The following is a 20,018-nucleotide window of genomic DNA, read 5'->3' on the forward strand; positions in this document are numbered from 1 at the left end:
CAAAAATTTATTTAAAATGGTATAAAGTTATTAATACTACTAATTACCATCTTTAATACCTTGATCGCCCTGTGAAAAATATCTTTAAAAGTGAAACAAGCTTTAAGGATGTTTTTTGTAATAAATATTAATTTTTGATAAAATATAAAACCATAGAACTTAATTTTTACCAACTAGGAGAGTCTTCATGAGTTGCTAAACTATCCCCTTGTATTGAAAGCTCATCGGTTGAATTATCTACACTAGTCACTTCTTCTTTAGTACTATTATTCACTATAGAGATTCTGATTGGAATGAAGGAGTCTGCTCCATCTGATGCAGTGACATGTACTTTTCCCTGATAACTTCCAGATTTTTTATTTAAAGGTGTTATAGTTCTCCACTTGACTTCAAAATTAGATTGCATTGTCTGAAGAGGAGGGACTATTTCATCACTCATCTCAAACCATGGTAATCTGGGATTTCTTGGTTTGAGCTCTAGTGTTGAGTGTGGTAAGGGGAATTTATTTGTGCATGGAATACCAACACCTAAAAATTGAAATAATAGCTATGTAGTACATAGTAATTAATATAAATTTAATATGAACTTACCTCGAGCGTCAACAGGGCCTTCCCAGCCAACCATTGCATTAGGTATTCTCCCTGTATAACCTGGTGGTTTATATTGAGTGGATACAACAGAATTTTTTCCATTATAAATATCATTATTCCATGGTAATTTTAAATAATTGTACTTTACATGGCCATTTTCATATATAATGCACTGGAATCTAGCTGGTTTATTTGGTAATGGATCCATCTTCATATCAACATCCCAATCAACAACTAATTTCCAACCTTTGGAAAAATCCTCTTTATTATCTTTAACCATTATATCAGGTTCTACAAAGCTAACATATATTTGACTACTTGGTTTTCCAACAGTAGTTAAATCAGACCATAGAGGTGCAAGGATTCCATGCGGAGGAGCATAAGATGGTAACGCAGGTACGAAAGCTTCACTAAATATATGAGAAAAAGATATAAATCCGTTAACTGATACATACATCTCGGTAACAGTTTTTCCCAGTAAAGACCAGGGTCTAGGAAGTTTCACCTTTTGTATTCCATCATCTGAATTACGGAGATTTGTTAATTCTTGAATAGATGTATTTTTTGTATCTTTGAGGGGTTTTGTATACCAAATAAATTGTATATTTGGATTTTGAATCAATGTCTCATCTAAACTTATTGAATTTACATAATATCCATTATTAATATTCTTAGAAGGATTTAATCTATAAAATATACGTTTCTTTTGTGGTAATTCACCACTTGCAATACTGAAAAAGGATATTTCCGGAGTAATTTTTTCTTTTATTTCCGATTCATCAGAAATTTCATCATCTGTATCTAAATCTTCTATATTTGGAATAAATCTTAGTATAAGTGGGGGTTTTAATGAGTTTTCCAAACTTTTGAATAAAAATGTACCTTGTGCTGATGCATTCGTATATCTAATAAATTTTATAATTGATGAAGGCTGAACTTGAATACCATACCCCTTACAATATAGTTTTATTGCTATACGCTCTGTACTTAAAGAAAAAATTCTTTCAGTACCAAATCTTTGAAAAGTAACATCAGAAAATGTAGCCAAAGCTTCATTAAGTGACCAATTTCCTCGAATATTGGGAAATTTTGCATTTTTATTCACCATAGATTCATTAAGGCCACTATTATAGCGAATAATAAGATATCCACTGATAATTCCTTGGTGAGTATTAGGTATGCAGGAAACTTCTAAATCACTATTTGTGGTACCTTCTTTAGCATAAAGAATTGTACCAAGAGGTGGATATACCCGAAATTCACCTTTTTTTTTTCTAGAATCCCCTGAATCAACTGTTGTAAGCTCAGCCATATATTCAAGTGTGCCAACACCAATATTACTAATAGGTATTTTGTGTCTTAAGCCCTCCAGTCCTATAAAGGATAGGCCTAAATTTGTAGTATTCCCATTTGGAAGAGATACATGAGGCTTGGGAACATTTATTACATTAATTATAGCTTTTAATCGATCACTAGTTATAATTTTATTCTTATTATTAGAGTCTAATAAAGAAACTGAAAGTGAAGCTGTATATACACCAGATTTCTCTCCAATACCTGTTATTTGAAGTGATGATGAACCTTTGGGTCCAATTGTATTAGGTATCTTGAATACAATCCATGTATGTTCTGGAGTACCACCACTATTTACTTCACGTGGATTCTCTTCAATGTATGATTTCTTATTTTGCATCATTTTTATGGCTTTGTAAAGGTTTAATATTCCGGAAGCTCGGACTGAATTTCTAAGACTAGATAATGGTGTAACAGATTTAAGTAATATTGATTTTACAGAATCAAAAGTTATAGTAGGATCAAAGTAGTAAAGCATTGCAGCAGCACCAGATACATATGGACAGGCCATAGATGTTCCAGACAATTTTTTATATCCTTTGTGAGCACTTGTCGATAATATGTCAACTCCAGGAGCTGCTAAATCTACGCTTCTATGTCCATAATTTGAGAATATTCCCAAACGTCCATTATAGTCTATTGCAGCAACCGATATCACATTTGGAAGTTGGTATGCAGCTGGATATGTAGGTCTAACATCATTATTATTATGATCATTCCCGGCAGCTACAATAAAAAGCATATTCTTATCAATACTCCTTCTAATTGCATCATATGTTGCTTGGGAAAAAGTTCCTCCCCCCCAACTGTTTGATAAAATATGGGCACCCATCTTTATTGCATAATTTATTGCCTTCACACTATCGCTTAAAAAACCAATACCACTTCCACGCAAAAATTTGAGTGCCATTATTTTAACTCCATTCCAATTAATTCCAGATATACCTTCAGAGTTATTTCCTTTTGCAGCTATTGTACCAGCACAATGAGTTCCGTGACCTTCATCATCAATTGGTGTTCCTTTATTATTAGCAAAATCATAACCATATATATCATCTACATAACCATTCATATCATCATCAACTCCAGGACGACCATAATATTCCTTTTGATTTATCCACATATTATCTACTAAATCAGGATGAGAGAAATCAACACCTGTATCAATCACAGCAACTATCACATCACGCCTTGATCTTCCTTCAATATCATTATAAGTACTATACTTACCATTTGCAGAATTTATTCCTAGATGTTCCCAAGCCAATAATACTCTTGCATCAATATTTGTTAGTTTGTTGTGCATTCCCCATTGTTCACTAAATTTTGGATCATTTGGCAAACTTCCCTTCACATCTGTAGAAAAGTGATCTGAAAGTGATACTTCCTGATCTACCTCAACATACTCAACTTCATCACTATATAAAAAACTATTTGAAAGTTTTGTTATATAGTCTGGTGTTCTGGAAGTATTCAGAACTTCCACAATCATCATATCCAAAGCGTCTAGAACAGTTGCAGACTTTATACCTACCAACTCTTCAGCAGTTTCAGATATCTTTGATAAAACTTTAGATAAAAACTGAACACCTTCATTTCTGGGATATTGACCATTTTTTGACATTATACCAATAATATTAAACTCCTTTACAGCACGACTTAAGACCTTTTCCTTGTACTTCACAATTAGTCTTCCAGTAGATGAAAATGTGGACACTTTTTCATCATCTAAAGATCTTTGTTGTTTAAGTATATGCGGTAGAAATAAGCGATCTTCAATAGTAACTTTCGGTTGTACTGAGTGGTCTACTGGATTTTTTAGGTTTACTTCTATTGTTGAATTCCTACCTTCAACTACATTAATTGTTACTGAAGAACTATTAAACAAGTTACCACCAATTACTTCTCTTAGATTTATTAGAAGGGTTAACAATATGAAAAGTAGCTCTGCAATGTAATTTCTGCACTGCATTATTTTACTCAAAAGTAGTTAACGAAATAAGCTTAGAATATATTTGAACATTATGTAAAAGTGTAGAAGTAACTTATTTAGGAACCTTTTACTAAAAAGATTCCATGCTCATTTACAAAAATCTGAATTGTGAATACATGTCAGTGGAAAACTGTGCAGAAAGTTTAATAATCAGAGTCATACTCGGATGCGAGATATGTTCCCGGTATCCTTTGCTATTGATACTGCCGGGGAGTGATTTTTAGAGACAGGATAAAGTCTCAGAATTAATTCCAAGAAAGGAAATTATTAGAAATTGAAATATATGTCACTAATCTGTTCCATATCTGGGGTATTAGCAAAAGATCCTGTAATTTCTAAGACTGGTTACATATTTGAACGTAAGCTTATAGAAGAATATGTGAAGTCAAATGGGAGATGTCCCTTTAGTAATGATGCATTAACAGTTGATGATTTAATAAGTATACATACAGATAACAGAATTACTCCCCGTCTTCCTACTAATACTAGCATTCCTGGACTATTAGAAATGTTACAAACAGAATGGGATGCAACTATGACAGAGTTATTCCAATTGCGCCTTCAAGTTGATCAATTGAAGATGCAGTTAAGCCAAAGCTTATACCAACAAGATGCAGCTTGTCGTGTTATAGCTAAATTAATTAAAGAGAGAGATAGTGCAAGAAAAGATTTAGAAGAGATACAAAATAGAATACTTGAAAATCCACCTATAAATATTTCTAGATCTACAGAAGAATCAGCTAATGATAGAAAGGATGAAATTTTGCAAGAATATGATGGAATTCCAATGAATTTAGTCGATGAATATATAAGATATGCTGATATGATGAGACCACTTAGGAAGAAAAGAGAGTTCGTTAACCTGGCTTCACCAATGGACTTAAAATCTCTAGATCATTCAAAACTATCCTTTAAATTAGGAAGTAGATCAAGTGACGTTCTACTTGAATGTAGCCAATTATATAAAAACAAGGTAATTATTACTGGACATAATGATGGAGATATATATCTGACAGATACTCAGAAAGGTGACTCAATTTGTAGAATTGAAGGTAAAGCCTGTACTAGCATACTGTCATTATTAGCAATACCAAGTGTTAATGTTGATATGAGTATTCCTGGTTCTGTAATAGTTTCAAATAGTGGAGACACTGGTATTTTACTATATTCCTTGGCAGACACTGTAAATTTTGAGAATAAAAGTGACTTATATACTTTAAAATCGAACATACTTTTAGAATCAAAAACTACTACAGAGTTTTCAAATTTATCAGTACATCCATTAAATAAACAATTCCTAGCCAATTCAAAGAAACAGTCTCTCTTTTCATATATAGATATTGAGACTTGTAAAGTTATCTGTACACAATACATCTCAAATAATGTTTCCTACAACTATGCAAGTTTCCATCCAGATGGTCTTATTATTGGTGGAATTTTTGATAGAGGAGAAGTAATAGATATATGGGACATTAGGAATATGAATATTGCAACTCAACTCAAAGAACAACTTGGAATTCCCAAAAATAATTATAGTGATAAACTACAATTATGCTTTTCTAATAATGGTTATTATCTATTCTCCACAACATCTAATGGGTCAATCCTTTTATGGGATTTACGGAAGGGATTAGTATTACAAAATATAGAAAATACAACGAACAATAGAAACAACAGACTTATTTCTTTGGATGACAGTGGTAAATATATTGGAAGTGGATGGGATGAAAGAATTTCATTATTTACATTTAATACGAAAACTTCTATAGAAGAACTCGTTACTTTGCATTGTAACAGTAAGTCTTCAATAAATTATATTTCATTTGGTGAATATGCCAATTCTATCATATCAACATACAGTGATTCAACAATAGATATATGGCATTTGTGAGAGTAACTAGAATATAATGCTCGATAATTTGTATTTCTTAGTAGTTGATTACTTTAATAGTCCTAGGTCTATTTACACCCAATTTTTTAATATCTACCTCTTCTAGTAACTCCACCTCTTCCAAACGGTCTTGTTCTATTATTTGTTTGTCTAAAGCCAATTTTATTTGAAATGTGCTGCTGATTGACTCTTAAGTTACTTCCAAAGTCCTGATGTGAATTTAAAGTATTTGGAATTACCAATTCTGGTAGATTGCTTGAGGCAGCACTAATTTGGAATGTACTTGTATCAACATCTTTGGTTTTACAAATCAAGTTTTGAATTGCATCTTCCCATTCTTTTAAATGTACAACTGGGATGTCAAAAACTGCACCATCTCCACTTTTAAGCAAAGTCATACATTGTATCTTCTCAATAAGACTTTCATATCCTCGTAGATTATTTTTGAGAAATCTCCATATATATCCATTACTTGCAATAGTATCTTTCAGTTTACTAAACTTTATTAAATAACTCTTAAATTCTTCTCTGCCATTTAAAACCGATCTATGTGGGATTTCGGATATTTCACTATTTATTCCAGTCAGCTCTATTAAACAATATGCCAATGCATTTATAGCACATTCTGGAATATCAGGAACATTCTCCATATTATTTAAACTCAAATCATTATCTCTGTCTTCTATTTGTTTCCTTTGTCTTTTTTTCTGCGTATTGCATTGTAACTTTTTCCATAGTTTTATGATAATATCTTTGGCTGGTTTCGTTAAAGAATTAAGGATTGTACTGGAAATATTTTTCCCTACCAAATATTCCCCTACAGAGTCAGCTGTCTTTTGAAGAATCTCCTCAAATTGAGGAGCACCGATTCTTTGAAAATTAATATTCCCAATTTTCTCAATATTTAATAAAAAAGGGTAGTCATTCATGTTGCAAAATAGAATAGCTGTTCCAAATTTTCCTGCTCTTCCAGTACGTCCTGCACGATGAATATATGTATCTATATCTCTTGGTGGTGCAAGCTGTATAACAACAGCTACATCATCAATATGTAACCCTCTGGCTGCTACATCGGTTGCTACTAAGCACCGATAACGACCTTCTTTGAAAGCTTGAAGAGCTATTTCTCTTTGACTTTGCTGAATATCTCCATGTAGTACTTGGCACATGTCGCTAATTGTACTTCTCATAGAGATTTCATTTGCAGTCTGCTTAGTTTCAGTAAAAATTATACATTTACCATGAATACCTGCATACATTGTAATAATATCTTTAAGTAAAGCTGTTCTTTGAGGATATGCACATTGGATTGCTAAGTGACGAATTCTAGTATTTCCACTATCACTTGAATCTTCATTTCCATCAACAGATATATTTGTTACATCAACTGTAACAGTATCATTAGACATAATTTCATTAACAATTTTCTTAATCCATGATGGTACTGTAGCACTGAATAGTAAGATTTGAAATCTTCTATTCTTATCTGTATTTTCTTCAGATGTCTGTTTTTTAACAAAATCTATCACTTTATCAACATATTCCTTAAATCCCATTTCTAACATTTTATCTGCCTCATCTAATATTAAAACGTTAATTTTACTAACATTAAGTATATTTCGTTCAATAAAATCTAGAACCCTACCAGGACAACCTACAATAATATCCACTCCTTTCTTAACTTCTTGTATCTGAGGATATTCAGGTGAACCCCCATATATGCTTACAACTTTATAACGATTATTACCCTTCATAAGTTCAAATTCATTGCTGACTTGTTGAGCAAGTTCTCTCGTAGGTAGTAATACAAGTACTAGAGGCTTTCTACCTATTTCATTAGTATGAAATTTACCTTTTTTAATTAGTCTCTCGATTACTGGTAATACAAATGCCAACGTCTTGCCAGTACCTGTTTTAGCCTTACCTAAAACATCATTCTTATTGAATATATAATTAAAAGACTTTGCTTGAATAGGAAATAACCTATTAATACCACGTTTTTTCAAAATTTCCATAGTTTCAGTACTAAAAGGATATAATTCAACTGAAGACTCTTCATTAACTTCAACTTTTCTCTTTTTTATCTCCATTTTCCTCTGATCACTATCTAACAATTAGCTATATTCTACAAGTCAAATCTGAACCTGCCAAGTAGATCAATAATGAGCAGGGTAGATAGCGCTAAAATAGTTGCACTAAAGAATATAATTACAACCAATAATGTGATTTAAAAAGTTAAAGTTATATTTCAAATAGTTAATGACTTAAATAAAGAAAACTAATATCAATATATTACTAATTAAACTGAAATAATAATATATATATTGTTTCTATAGTGTTATATTAGATATTTTGTTAAGTTATATTGCTACTCACTTAAAAATGAGATTAAACTAGACTGAGAACAAGTTTCACTTCTACAAGAATTCTGATTAATATAACCATCATCATTGAATACTAGTTGCAACTCGTCTATCAGATCTTGGTGTTCATTGGACACTTCCCCAAGTACATTAATTGTTTCTCTAGCTAATTCAAATAAGCTGGGTGACATTTCTTCTATATTAAATGTTCTAAGTTCATTATTAAATTTAGATTTGTTAACTTTGTGAGTTAGAAGGTTATCTTTAGAATATATAAGATTTGATTTAGATGTACTATCTGTTGTAAATACTTCATTAAAATCTTTTGTGTATTTCTGTTTTTTCAACAGCATTGACTGCACTTGATAATTATTATCATGTGATGCATCATTAAAGTCCCATTTATAAAAGGATTTATCATCTTTGTCTTTCTGAATTTCATGAAGATGAAAAGTATCATAAGAATCATAGTTCTTATAAGTGTCTACATTTTGTATTTGCACACTCATATCTTCATTATCAAGATTTTCCGGAGATAATTTAGTTAAAGTCCTGATTCCATAATTCATAAAATCTAGGTTTTCATCACTTATAAAGTCTTTTTTATGAGAATACAAAAATTGTACAAATTTCTGTAGTTTACGTATTTGTTCAATCAATGACGTCTTTATATAGTTAATATTATTTCTAACAGCCAATTCAAAATTTCTATTAGTAATATATTTGTTATTCTCGACTTCAGTTTCTTTTAGTCTCTGTTCTAAATCCCATATTTGTTCATTTAGTATTGTCTTTTCTTTCTGTAGTTCTTCTACTTTATTTGAAATTTTTCTTTGTAGATTAGCGACTTCTTGTGATAAATTCCGCTCTCTATATTGTAATCTCCTTTTCTCATTTTCTTCCTTTCTACTTCTTTCTTTTAAACCTCTTAGTTCATATTCAATTAGTTTATTTTTACTTTTTAAATTTGCAAGTTCATTATTCAAATCGTTATTTTCCATTTCACAATTCTGTATCTTTAATTCCAAACTCTCAATTCGTATAAGCCTTTCATCTAGCTGATTTCTCAAATTAAGAATAGTATCTTCATAATTATTGATGTATGTATGATCTATCCCACTCGTTTCGTTCCCTCCATCCATGATTGCAGAATCTAGGAATTTCTTCAAGGACTGTTGTAATTCGCAAGCACGAGTCTTCCACACTCCAACTTGTTTTTGTGTATGCTCCAGCTCTAACTTTAAATTATCTATTTCACCCTGTAGTGAGTTTGTAATTTTTTGATTTTCCATCAAAGTCTTCTTATTCTCTTTTTTCAATTCCTTTTGGTGTTCCTGAAGAGCTTTTAGTTCTGCCTCATTATATCTCAATGATCCTTGTAATGTTTCAATTTCAACCTTTTGCTGAGCTATAATGGAAGCAGCATTCTCAAGCTCTTTGATAACTTCATGGAAGTAATCCTCTGAAAGATGAATCTTTTTCGGTTTTGCTGATAGTTCTACAACTGAGTTCATCTCTGTAACTTTAAAAAAAAAAGGAGACACTTCAAATAAGCTCAGAACTAGACAATTATTTTCATTAGTTAAATGCTTAATTTTAATCTTAAATAATTTCTTCAAAAAAGAAAAAACCTTATTTTTTCTTGTTCACTTTTACTCCATGCAATCAATGTGGCTAAATTAAGGCGTCCAGTGAGCATTACGTATCACACTAGCTTTTTTGCTAGCTACTTTATTTCTTTTTTTTTTATTTTCTCTGTCTTATTCTCACTTATTATATTGTAATCTTATTATCCTTGGAACTTTATACTAGAATAAATTGATACTTTATAAATTTAATAATCAAGGTGATAAATCATAACTATTCACTAAAGAGGCATAATAATAAATTTGGTAATAACTATTTCTTTAAGACAGGATAAATAGGTTCCATTAGAATTCCACATGTCCCTTTCCCTTTCTTTCCAGCTTGTATAGCTAGTTTAATATAACCATTTTCACCCCAATTTTCTCCCCAACTATTTCTTACAAGCCAATACTCCTTCCCACTATATATATCGAGATCATATCCAACTAAAACAACTGCATGATTAACATCTGTACCACATGGTGCATCAAAAACACCTTTTTTATAAAATTGGAAAGGTGCCTGATCTGCCTGAATTGCTACAGAAATTGGCCCATATTTGGCAACTGCTACTTTTAGAGCATTTATATTATTTGGTACTACATTGCGATATGAATCTAATATATACCTTATGGGATTTTTACAGTTGCTAAATTTACAACTTTTTTCATTAGCAATATATGGATATTCTTCTTCTGTGCAAAGATACTGATGTTCCATAACATATTGAAATGCTAAATCTAAACTTCCCCCATCACATCCAAAATTTCCATTATTGCGAGTACAGTCAACAAACTGCTGTTCACTTAATTTAACTAGTTTCTCATTCTTTTGAGCACAGACAGCACTCTCAAGAGATGTAACAACTGAAAAAGCCCAACATGATCCACAATATCGCTGATCTCTTACTGGATTAACACATCCTGCATCTACCCAATTTACAAAACGAGGAGGTGAAGTATTCTCCACTTTATTACTAGATAAAATATTATGACTATCTGAGAACCTCTTATTTTTATGTTGTGGATGGTAACCCATAAAATTGTGCATAAATTCTTCATGGGTTAAATCACCATATTCATTCATTTCTAGTACATAACTAAATCCTTGATTATTACTCATCTTTATAAAGTTCATATTCTTTCTAAATATTGAATAACGATATTTTTCCTCCGTTAAATTTGAATATTCTTTTTTATATTTTTGTTTAAAATCTTCAAATTGGTTCTTGAACTCTTGTTCACTTGGATATATAGAATTATCTGCATCACTATCATCTATGTCATGTTTATTAGAATTGAATACTGCCCAATATATTGAAATAACTAATATTAAAACAATAGTTAATAATGTAATCAAAAAAATTTTTTGAATTTTTTTATTTGGCTCTGGTTGTTGATTAGTACCAGTTAAAAGTGCAATATAAGGATCAGATAGGTATCCCTGACTTTCTTCAATAGAATCCCGAATTTCCATTTTCTTTCAAATTTAATTTAATATTTCCTAATATTTAATTAAAATTAATAGCAAATAAATCTTAAAAAAAGTCAAGTATGACCCCACAAGATGGGGCATGCAACCCTACATGTCCATTATGTATATTATTACATCTAACTTTTAATACACATTTCTCAATTATTGACATATTGGATCTATATTTTAATTTTTCACGTTAAAAACATTTTTTTTTATAATCTTAAAAATAGATTTCAATAAAAAATCCTTGTAAATATATTCAATTTCCTTTAGTCTCGTATATATATATTAGAGTCTAGAATAATATGTACTAGAATAGGAATCTAATGAATTTTCTTCATTACCTGTTGCACTAGTAGATATATCCAATTCTTTATAATTTGGATATATACTGTAGTTCTCAATATAATTCAACTCATAACTATCTTCAACAAAGTCATAATTCATTGTAGCACCAAATCTATATAAAATTAAACCACAAACTAGAATAAATATCCCAATGAAATCTTCTATATGAGGAGTTGTTGCTTCTTTCCCAACTAAAGTAGATGAAAAAAAAACAAATGTTGTTAAAGGAAGTCTCATAGTAGAAACAATGAAACCAGTAGCAGCAGAACCATGTTTGATCACCATAATACTAAATATATTACATATAATATTTGCTATAAAATATATCAAAACTGGTAATTGAACTAATTCACACATATCACATGATCTTTGTCCATCATTACCACAATTTGTTGTTACTATATTCTGCTTCAAAAATAAACATCTTAACCCTTGACCAAGTAATGAAGGAATTTCTGTTATCTCAATTTTAAGTGGTCCGAGTATTGGTATCGAATTTATAGGTGCTAAAAAGAATCCAATAATTACTTGTGCCAATGCAACATTAAATTGTAAATAATGTTCATTCAAAGAACTTGTTTCTCTAAATGTCATATCTTTGTATACTGAACTAGCTGATGCTGGTATACATGAAATTATAAATAAAATATTAAATACTAAATAGTTCGACTTATCTGACTCTGAAATATCCCTAAACCCCAAAATTACAGCAGATTTTACTATAAAAATTCCAATAATCATAATAAAAGCTCCTAAATATTGCATAATATGAAATTTGTCTTTGCAAAATATTGTTAACATTATTAATGTAATAGGTGTACAAAATTGCCCAAGAATGACTTGCATTACACCTGATGTATGTACACTTGCAAGTAATGTTAGAATACTTCCAAAACTATCTAAAAATCCCATAATCCAAAATTTCCTAAGTGGAATTTTTAAAGTTTCATCTGATATATTATTTTTCAAATATAATATTAATACAATTATTCCAAAGAATGGGACATATAATCCAGATATTAATTGAGTTAAGAACCACACATGATTTGGCATTGCATTAGTCATCTTCTTAAAATATACTGAATTTACTACTGAAGAGAGTAGTAATCCTAACATACAAAAAATAAGATAAAAATTTTTCTTTATTAACTTGTAGTAGTCTTTTATAAATAAGAATAATCTACAATTTTGTATAGTTTCTGTAAATCCATAATTCCCACCTTGTATATTCGTAGTATCACTAATATTTAACAAATTATTAAGTATAAATAATGGATTCATAATTTAAAAGAAAAATTGTCAAAATATACATAAACGGTATAACATGCATGCATAGATTTCTATCTTTGTGGGGGGAATTATATAGCAAATACATCAAAATATTTATAATTATGATCATTAAAAAAAAAGATAAATACAATAAATAAATAGGGATTATTTAATAATTGAAAAATCTTTAAAATATCTTTCATTTATTGTAATAAAATCTGATACTTGGCATTTTTCAATAATAGATGCTGGACTTCCTTCATTTTTTAACCATTGTACCCTAATAGATAGATTAAATAATTAAATACTTAAATATTAATATAATCTTATATATTTAGACTTACATAGATATTACAGATTGTTCATCACCTTCCAATTGGCCTTTAACTGTTCCCTTAGGTGTATTAGAACACCAGCCTGTAAGTAATAATTGGCGTGCTTTTTCTAATGTACACTTCCTAAAATAAACACCTTGTACTTTACCAAATACTTCAAAATCACAAGAAATCATAACTTCAGAATAGTAATACTACAAATATATAAAGTGAGTTATAAAGTAAATAATGTAAGACCCGCCAATTATATAATTGCAATATAAAATTTAGATAAGGAATAAGAGAATATAATATACAAAAAAATTTAGATATACAAAAAGTTGTAAAATAATAATTAAAAAGTGGATATTACAGAAATAAGTAACAATTTATAAAAATAATAAAATTCAGAACTTAATAAAAGTATACTTTAGTATATTTTCTTCTTTTTTCTAGAAGAAGAGAATTTGCGCATTTGCAAATAGATACTCCGGGTAAGCTACAATAAATTAACCGCATCTCTCCAATCCTGGATATATAGATAGAAATGTAATGGACGGGACAGGATAAATAATGGACATATCGCTGCAATTGCACTATACGTAGTAAGCATCTGACATTTTAGTGAGACATCCGAAGATTTTGTCAGTATTTATATCCAACAATTATTCCTAAATCTAGCAGTATTAAGGTTTGATTTATAAAATATATAAAGAAAAAGTAGGGTTGAGTGAAGTTTATCTGAAACAGTTTATATAATTGTAGTATGTTATTTAGAATCAATTTATTATTCATTTAGATATAAGAGAAGGATAACTGATACTTTTATTCTTGGTATTGTTTGATATTATTTGGTATTATTTATTATTATTTGGTATTATTGACATTAATATTGGAAGAATTAAACAATAAGGAGATGCCATTAAGTCAGAATATGAATATGACAGAATTGTCCAGATTCAGGACCAGGATTTGTGAAAGAAAAGCTCTACATGGTGTATGTGAGTTAGATGAACGTTGTCCATTTTCACATTGTCTTTCATGGCATCGTCGTAATCCATATGAATATGCATATCGACCAAATCTATGTCCTAATGTTGTATTTCATAATGAAAATAAGAAGATGAGGGTAAAGAATTATTGTCAGCGTGGTAGGATGTGTATGTTTTCTCATACTAAAGAGGAGCAAATGTATCATGTATTAGTATATAAGACACAGCTTTGTAGGGAATATCCTCTTTGTACAAAGCATTATTGCCCTTTTGCTCATGGACTAGATGAATTACGTAATCCTGAATCTATAGATTTTGATCCGGTACAAGGCCCTGAGGTTATAGAAAGACAACGACTAATTCATGATAGTAATAAATTATCAGAAGATATGGATTGTTTATTAGGTGAAATTACAGATGGAAACTTGAGAAATAACGATATAACTGAACATTCACCAATAAGATATCATAAGCACTTAGGTAATAAGATGCATGGTTCAAATAATTTACACTCACCTAAAAGAAATGGGAGGAATTCAAGAAATAAGAATAATCATAATGAATCTTGTAAAGGTGAAACTACTCCAGTAAATAATAATAATGATTCCCCAGTTACTCCTTCTACTGGATGTGAAACACCACTTCCTCGTCATGGGAAAGTGGAGTATACATGTTTAAATGAATCTCCTAAGAGCTATACACAGAATGAAGTTGATAAACAAAATACTGATAAATTACTGAATACAACAAATAGCTCAAGAAAAGATACCCATAGACACTTTGATAATAGTAATGAATTACATACTGCAAGAGATAATATCAAAATTCCTCCTCCGCCCTGTAATGTACTTGGGTTAGGTTTTTCATCTGGAGATATAAGGAATTTGGATGATTGCTCTAATAAATTTGAGTTTAATTCATTACCATGGACAAATGATTGTAATATATCTAGTCCAAATAACTCGAATAATACTGCTATTTATAAGAATATGCATAATTCAAATGTTAATGATGATTATGATAATGGTGCTAGTTTAGAACAGATGTCATATTTAATGCAATTGCAATTATTATCTCTTTCAGACAATCCAAATGAAGGAAATATAAATAAAGATATGAAGCATAATGAATGGCACTTTTCAGGGGCTCCATTTGGTTTAGCTGGAATATGTGGTTTTTCAAATGAAGACAGTGCTATTAATGTATATACACCTGATTTAACACCACATTCAGAGAATACTGCTGCATTAACTATATCAATGACTTCAAGTGCCATTAATCCAGGATCAAACTTAATAGATCAAACACATAACTATTTTGAAGAAATAAAGTGTGATAAAGAAAGAAATATTACTGTAGATAGTGATAAGCATGACAAGAAGTGCGATGACAACGCATGGCAACTGTTTCATCCTAATCTATTTACAGCCAATAGTAGTGAAAAAGTTTTATGGACAGAAGGTTGTTGGGTAAATACTTCCAATTACTAATTAAATGAAGCTTCCTAAACTAGTCATCTCTATATTTAGTAGACATTTACAGCTATTTGTTCTTATTGTTTTACTTTCTTATTGATTATTAACATTAATTTACAGAAGTTTTGTTAACAGTTTGTGGTCTCTTAAAATTGGGATCAGCTAAACTATGTATAGATATGAATATTCCCTATATTTGTTTAGATTTGAGTATATTTTTAGTACTTATAGTATTGAGTATATTTGCTAGTTTGAACTAAACTTGTTATTTCCTATAATTTCATATAAAATCTTGTCTAAGAGTAACAAAGATATGTAATACATCTTAATATGGTCTTTAGGTTGCAATTTAAATACTTTTTTCTATTTCTACACCCAGTTTTGATTCTTAAGTTGTAACTGTGTGCACTTAGTGTGACTATTTGGTTTATTTAAAGGGTTGTGGATTCCTTTTATTTAAAGAGCCTTTTTCTTTTCTTTTTTTAAAAAAAAAAGAAATCTGGATTTTTCATATGAAATTGATAAATCACATCTACAAATTCAAACAAAAAGTTGTAAATAGGTTTGGGGAGTTTCATAAAGGTAGATATAGTTGGAGGCTAAAAGAATGGTTTCACCTCCAAGCTATACTTTACTTAGTATACAGTATTGGTTCTTATATATTTGCTAAATTAGTAGCTAATTCTGATCCAAAAAATCCAAACTATGATCACTTTGTACAGGATCCAGACAATATAACTAGTATATTTCAATGTAGTATTACTCCACTCTTCAAGTTTATCCCAATACCTGGTTCATATATTATTACTATTATAATTCTATATACTATACCAGTTATAAGTTTAATTATGACTACTATAGCACTTGTTTCAGGATTTTGTTTCGGATATTTCAGTAAAATTCCAAGAAGTCACTTTTTTACACCATCTAAAAGGACGAGGTTTCTGGGATTTGGATGTAAGGTTCTACCCGTATGCTTTAAGATATTCAATATTATACTTTTCTTACTATTAAGTATTCCATTTATTTACATATCTACTACTGGAGCATGTTATCGTAGATTAGTTCGTTTTGAACGAAATCAAGTATATAATTGTAGAATTTGGATGGATAAGTGTGCAAAAGATACTAGAATATTTGGTCCACATTTACAATGTAGTTTGAGAAAAAATTTTAAGCACTTCCCCTCAGATATAGTTGAAGATCCTACAATTGGTGAAAATTCAGACATTTTATCAGGTGGTCCAGTTCCACTTTTATGTCCAATATGCAATGAAATACGTATGGACAAAAAATCTCTTTTATATAAGGGTGAAGCATATGTTGATCAGTTAAAATTAAAATTATCTCAATTAGAATCTCATAATATCAAAGAAAAACAATTAAAACAAAACGATCCACTTTCTCTGATTCAATTAGAATCACACATACTTGGTACAACAAAAGAAGATAATAAAAAAATCAATTCAAACTATTCAATTCAATGTAATTCACTACTTTATAAAAAAGAAACTACAAAATCTTTGTATTTAGGTATGAAAAAGTTTCCCTTATTTTCAAATCTATCACCTTGGATAGAATATACTATGAAAGACAGAAGTATAAAAAATAATAATCAATATTCAAATATTAAGTCCATAGTATTTTTACAATTACACTCTCAAACTAATATAAATAATGACAATAAAACAATATTAGTTGATACTAAAAAGCAAAAAAAACCTATTGGTAAAACTAAAAAATTAAAAAAGAAAGAACGAAGTGATATAGCAAAAGTGACTCCAAAATCAAAAGCTTCTATAGAAGCAAATGATATTGTTTCTATAAAAAAACCTATACAATTAGGCCTTGAGAAATCAGAAATCTTCAAGAGGGTTGATCCCCCACTACCCATACAAAGTCGTAATCCTAGCCAATTATTATCACTTAAATACAAAAATATAATGGAAAAATATGCTGCAGCTGCAGCTGCTGCAAGTGGAAATGAAACTAGTTCTCAAGGTGAGTACGTACACAGACCTATTTATCCCAAAATTTCATCAGATGGAGAAGATTCAATAAATAGTGATAAATCAGATAAATTCATTTCTTTTTATCAATTTAGTGGGGATGGAAAACCAACCCCATTAACAAAAGAACAAACATTAAGATTAAGCAGGGAATTTGAGGCTGCACGCTATCAGATACAGGTATCTACACATGAGGGAAGTACTTTTTCAAGATCTACATTTATATTTCTTCTTACTTCGATAATATTTTGGACTCTAATAAAATTTTCATCATCTGTTATTATTAGCTCTGCTCAAATAGAGGGGTGCTTTTATGTCTCAAGTTCAAAGAATATAAGGGGATGGTCAAAGCTAATGTGGATTATAAATTTATTGGGATGAGATAATCTTATGACCTTATATCTGTGTTAGCGAGGCGACCCAGTGGGTAGTCGATCTGCCCGAGTGGTTAAGGGGCTTGACTAGAAATCAAGTGCGGTCTCCGCGCACAGGTTCGAATCCTGTGGTCGACGTTTTTGAGATTCCTCATTATGTATATATATACTCTTATATCAGTTTATACTAAGTATAAATACAGTTAAGTTCATTTTTTAGTAATTTAGGGATGACAATGAACCTAATTACTAAATACATGCACTAGTAATAATATATATGGAAGCTCTTTAATTCTAGTAAATGGAGTGTATTTTCGTATTTGAATTTCATATCCATTATCTAATACTAAAATTAAACTGAACTTTTAGATAGTAAGAGGTAGTGTGATTTTTGATATAGTACTACCTTTTAACTATATATTATATATTTCTCTAAAATGTAGTGTTACTCTTTTACTTTGCTAGTTTTCATTACAAACATTAAAATATCTTTTCTAGAATTCGGATTTTTATTAAATAAAAAAAGAAAATTGAGAAAATAGTTAAAAAAAAAGAACTTTATACAACTACAAAAGATTTTTAATATAATTATTTAATTTTTAAATGAGTAAAAACGACAATAATTGATATTACTTTTATATTAAGTTAATCATCTGAGAATTATTCAATATAAATAATAAATATTGTATATTTGATTTCTTTAAAATTTATAAAAAAAAATCTACTAAAAAAGAAATATAACTTTCAAATTCTTAAAAAATTTCAATAGATAAATTTTAAATAAATTGTACTTTTGTTTCAGTAACATAATATTCTAATCTAAATGTTTATCAATATTATTTGATTATAGCTAAAAATAAATAAAAATGACTAAACTCAAAATAATTTCTATTTTCTGTTCTAAAAAATAAATAATCAAAACAAAAATAAAAAAGATTATCATTCTTATCCCCTAAAAATAACATTAGATATATTTAATATTATTTAAGCAAAAAGAAAATTAAAAAACACAATTATCAGTAAAATATCAAAGATAAAGTTATTTCATAGTTTCAATCTTATAATTAATTAAAAAAAACATACATTAAAATTGTCATCTGAATATAAACTGTAAATTTATAAATATTTACTCATTGTATATTAAGTGAAAATAAAATATAATTTATGAGTCACTTCTTAAATCAAATTTATTCAATACTAATAATCTATTTCCTTTAATGTATATTCTTTAAAATTGATCTTTTTCTTATTTCTATAATATAGAATGAATTGCTAATTCTAATAGTTTATATTTTATTTATCATTTATTTTTCTACTCTATTATTATCTATTTCCGATCTATATTATATTCCAGTAATTAGATAAATGATAATGATTCCTTCAATATGAAATTATCAAATATTACCAGGTTATTGTGTAGTAATAATTTGAGAATTTCAATTCTATACTCAGTAAAATTTATTATTCAGTAACTAATCAACCAAACTAAGAAACTCAATAATAAAATTTGGTATATTAAAATATTAGTTTTTATTATTATTTAGTATTTTATTTATAGAGTATTATATTTTAATATATATTTAATAAATCATTTTGCTATTATTTAATAAGATATAAAACTAAATTGAATAGTTATTAACAAATATATCTACATAAATATTTTAATAAGATTTTACTTATTTGTGTTATAATATTTTGTAGATAAAACAGATTATTGTTATCTGAAAAAATATTAATTAATATTAAAGAATTATTAAATAAATTTACAAATTACTTTAAATAGTAAACTATAAAAGGCCAATTTCAAATAGTGACAATACTTTGCTACTTTATAAGTATTAATTAAATAATATAACTCATTCTATAACTAAAGAACAAAGTACATATTAAATTTCTTTTTTATTAGAAAATCTCCCAACAATTATACACCTATAATTATCTATT

At 29.0% G+C, this 20,018-nt stretch overlaps 9 protein-coding genes across 9 annotated transcripts, besides 17 other annotated features; 3 read left to right on the forward strand and 6 right to left on the reverse strand.

The window, feature by feature from the left end:
• The first annotated feature begins 118 nt into the window (after nucleotides 1-118).
• Nucleotides 119-150: a sequence feature (AT_rich).
• Nucleotides 151-166: 16 nt separating this feature from the next.
• On the reverse strand, nucleotides 167-3,916 carry CMU_021290 (S8/S53 family serine protease, putative; the record flags this gene model as incomplete). The annotated part of the gene is made up of 2 exons (XM_002142679.1): nucleotides 167-528; nucleotides 592-3,916. The coding sequence occupies 2 exons, from the start codon at nucleotides 3,914-3,916 to the stop codon at nucleotides 167-169; spliced, it is 3,687 nt and encodes a 1,228-aa protein (XP_002142715.1).
• Nucleotides 563-583: a sequence feature (AT_rich).
• A 304-nt stretch (nucleotides 3,917-4,220) lies between the features above and the next one.
• CMU_021300 (U-box domain-containing protein) lies at nucleotides 4,221-5,828 on the forward strand (the record flags this gene model as incomplete). Its single annotated transcript, XM_002142680.1, has 1 exon — nucleotides 4,221-5,828. The coding sequence occupies one exon, from the start codon at nucleotides 4,221-4,223 to the stop codon at nucleotides 5,826-5,828; it is 1,608 nt and encodes a 535-aa protein (XP_002142716.1).
• Nucleotides 5,829-5,914: 86 nt separating this feature from the next.
• CMU_021310 (DEAD/DEAH box helicase family protein) lies at nucleotides 5,915-7,918 on the reverse strand (the record flags this gene model as incomplete). Its single annotated transcript, XM_002142681.1, has 1 exon — nucleotides 5,915-7,918. One exon carries the CDS (start codon nucleotides 7,916-7,918, stop codon nucleotides 5,915-5,917), a length of 2,004 nt encoding a protein of 667 aa, XP_002142717.1.
• Nucleotides 7,919-8,196: 278 nt separating this feature from the next.
• CMU_021320 (uncharacterized protein) lies at nucleotides 8,197-9,705 on the reverse strand (the record flags this gene model as incomplete). Its single annotated transcript, XM_002142682.1, has 1 exon — nucleotides 8,197-9,705. One exon carries the CDS (start codon nucleotides 9,703-9,705, stop codon nucleotides 8,197-8,199), a length of 1,509 nt encoding a protein of 502 aa, XP_002142718.1.
• A 213-nt stretch (nucleotides 9,706-9,918) lies between these two features.
• Nucleotides 9,919-9,982: a sequence feature (T-rich).
• A 108-nt stretch (nucleotides 9,983-10,090) lies between these two features.
• Nucleotides 10,091-11,293, reverse strand: CMU_021330 (papain family cysteine protease, putative; the record flags this gene model as incomplete). The annotated part of the gene is made up of 1 exon (XM_002142683.1): nucleotides 10,091-11,293. One exon carries the CDS (start codon nucleotides 11,291-11,293, stop codon nucleotides 10,091-10,093), a length of 1,203 nt encoding a protein of 400 aa, XP_002142719.1.
• Nucleotides 11,128-11,201: a sequence feature (AT_rich).
• An 8-nt stretch (nucleotides 11,294-11,301) lies between the features above and the next one.
• Nucleotides 11,302-11,343: a sequence feature (AT_rich).
• Nucleotides 11,344-11,489: 146 nt separating this feature from the next.
• Nucleotides 11,490-11,538: a sequence feature (AT_rich).
• Nucleotides 11,539-11,581: 43 nt separating this feature from the next.
• Nucleotides 11,582-12,922, reverse strand: CMU_021340 (uncharacterized protein; the record flags this gene model as incomplete). Its single annotated transcript, XM_002142684.1, has 1 exon — nucleotides 11,582-12,922. One exon carries the CDS (start codon nucleotides 12,920-12,922, stop codon nucleotides 11,582-11,584), a length of 1,341 nt encoding a protein of 446 aa, XP_002142720.1.
• Nucleotides 12,274-12,297: a sequence feature (AT_rich).
• Nucleotides 12,595-12,632: a sequence feature (AT_rich).
• Nucleotides 12,923-13,017: 95 nt separating the features above from the next.
• Nucleotides 13,018-13,128: a sequence feature (AT_rich).
• CMU_021350 (acylphosphatase protein, putative) lies at nucleotides 13,076-13,421 on the reverse strand (the record flags this gene model as incomplete). Its single annotated transcript, XM_002142685.1, has 2 exons — nucleotides 13,076-13,190; nucleotides 13,255-13,421. The coding sequence occupies 2 exons, from the start codon at nucleotides 13,419-13,421 to the stop codon at nucleotides 13,076-13,078; spliced, it is 282 nt and encodes a 93-aa protein (XP_002142721.1).
• Nucleotides 13,202-13,247: a sequence feature (AT_rich).
• A 108-nt stretch (nucleotides 13,422-13,529) lies between the features above and the next one.
• Nucleotides 13,530-13,586: a sequence feature (AT_rich).
• Nucleotides 13,587-13,610: 24 nt separating this feature from the next.
• Nucleotides 13,611-13,632: a sequence feature (AT_rich).
• A 508-nt stretch (nucleotides 13,633-14,140) lies between these two features.
• On the forward strand, nucleotides 14,141-15,706 carry CMU_021360 (zinc finger, CCCH type domain-containing protein; the record flags this gene model as incomplete). The annotated part of the gene is made up of 1 exon (XM_002142686.1): nucleotides 14,141-15,706. One exon carries the CDS (start codon nucleotides 14,141-14,143, stop codon nucleotides 15,704-15,706), a length of 1,566 nt encoding a protein of 521 aa, XP_002142722.1.
• A 497-nt stretch (nucleotides 15,707-16,203) lies between these two features.
• On the forward strand, nucleotides 16,204-18,546 carry CMU_021370 (uncharacterized protein; the record flags this gene model as incomplete). The annotated part of the gene is made up of 1 exon (XM_002142687.1): nucleotides 16,204-18,546. The coding sequence occupies one exon, from the start codon at nucleotides 16,204-16,206 to the stop codon at nucleotides 18,079-18,081; it is 1,878 nt and encodes a 625-aa protein (XP_002142723.1). The 3' UTR covers nucleotides 18,082-18,546.
• Nucleotides 18,547-18,649: 103 nt separating this feature from the next.
• Nucleotides 18,650-18,679: a sequence feature (AT_rich).
• A 53-nt stretch (nucleotides 18,680-18,732) lies between these two features.
• Nucleotides 18,733-18,861: a sequence feature (AT_rich).
• Nucleotides 18,862-19,027: 166 nt separating this feature from the next.
• Nucleotides 19,028-19,062: a sequence feature (AT_rich).
• Nucleotides 19,063-19,585: 523 nt separating this feature from the next.
• Nucleotides 19,586-19,700: a microsatellite.
• A 98-nt stretch (nucleotides 19,701-19,798) lies between these two features.
• Nucleotides 19,799-19,856: a sequence feature (AT_rich).
• The last annotated feature ends 162 nt before the right edge of the window (nucleotides 19,857-20,018 follow it).

This window comes from Cryptosporidium muris, genomic scaffold, assembly GCF_000006515.1.
Source record: "Cryptosporidium muris RN66 scf_1106632373455 genomic scaffold, whole genome shotgun sequence".
Taxonomy (NCBI): domain Eukaryota; phylum Apicomplexa; class Conoidasida; order Eucoccidiorida; family Cryptosporidiidae; genus Cryptosporidium; species Cryptosporidium muris.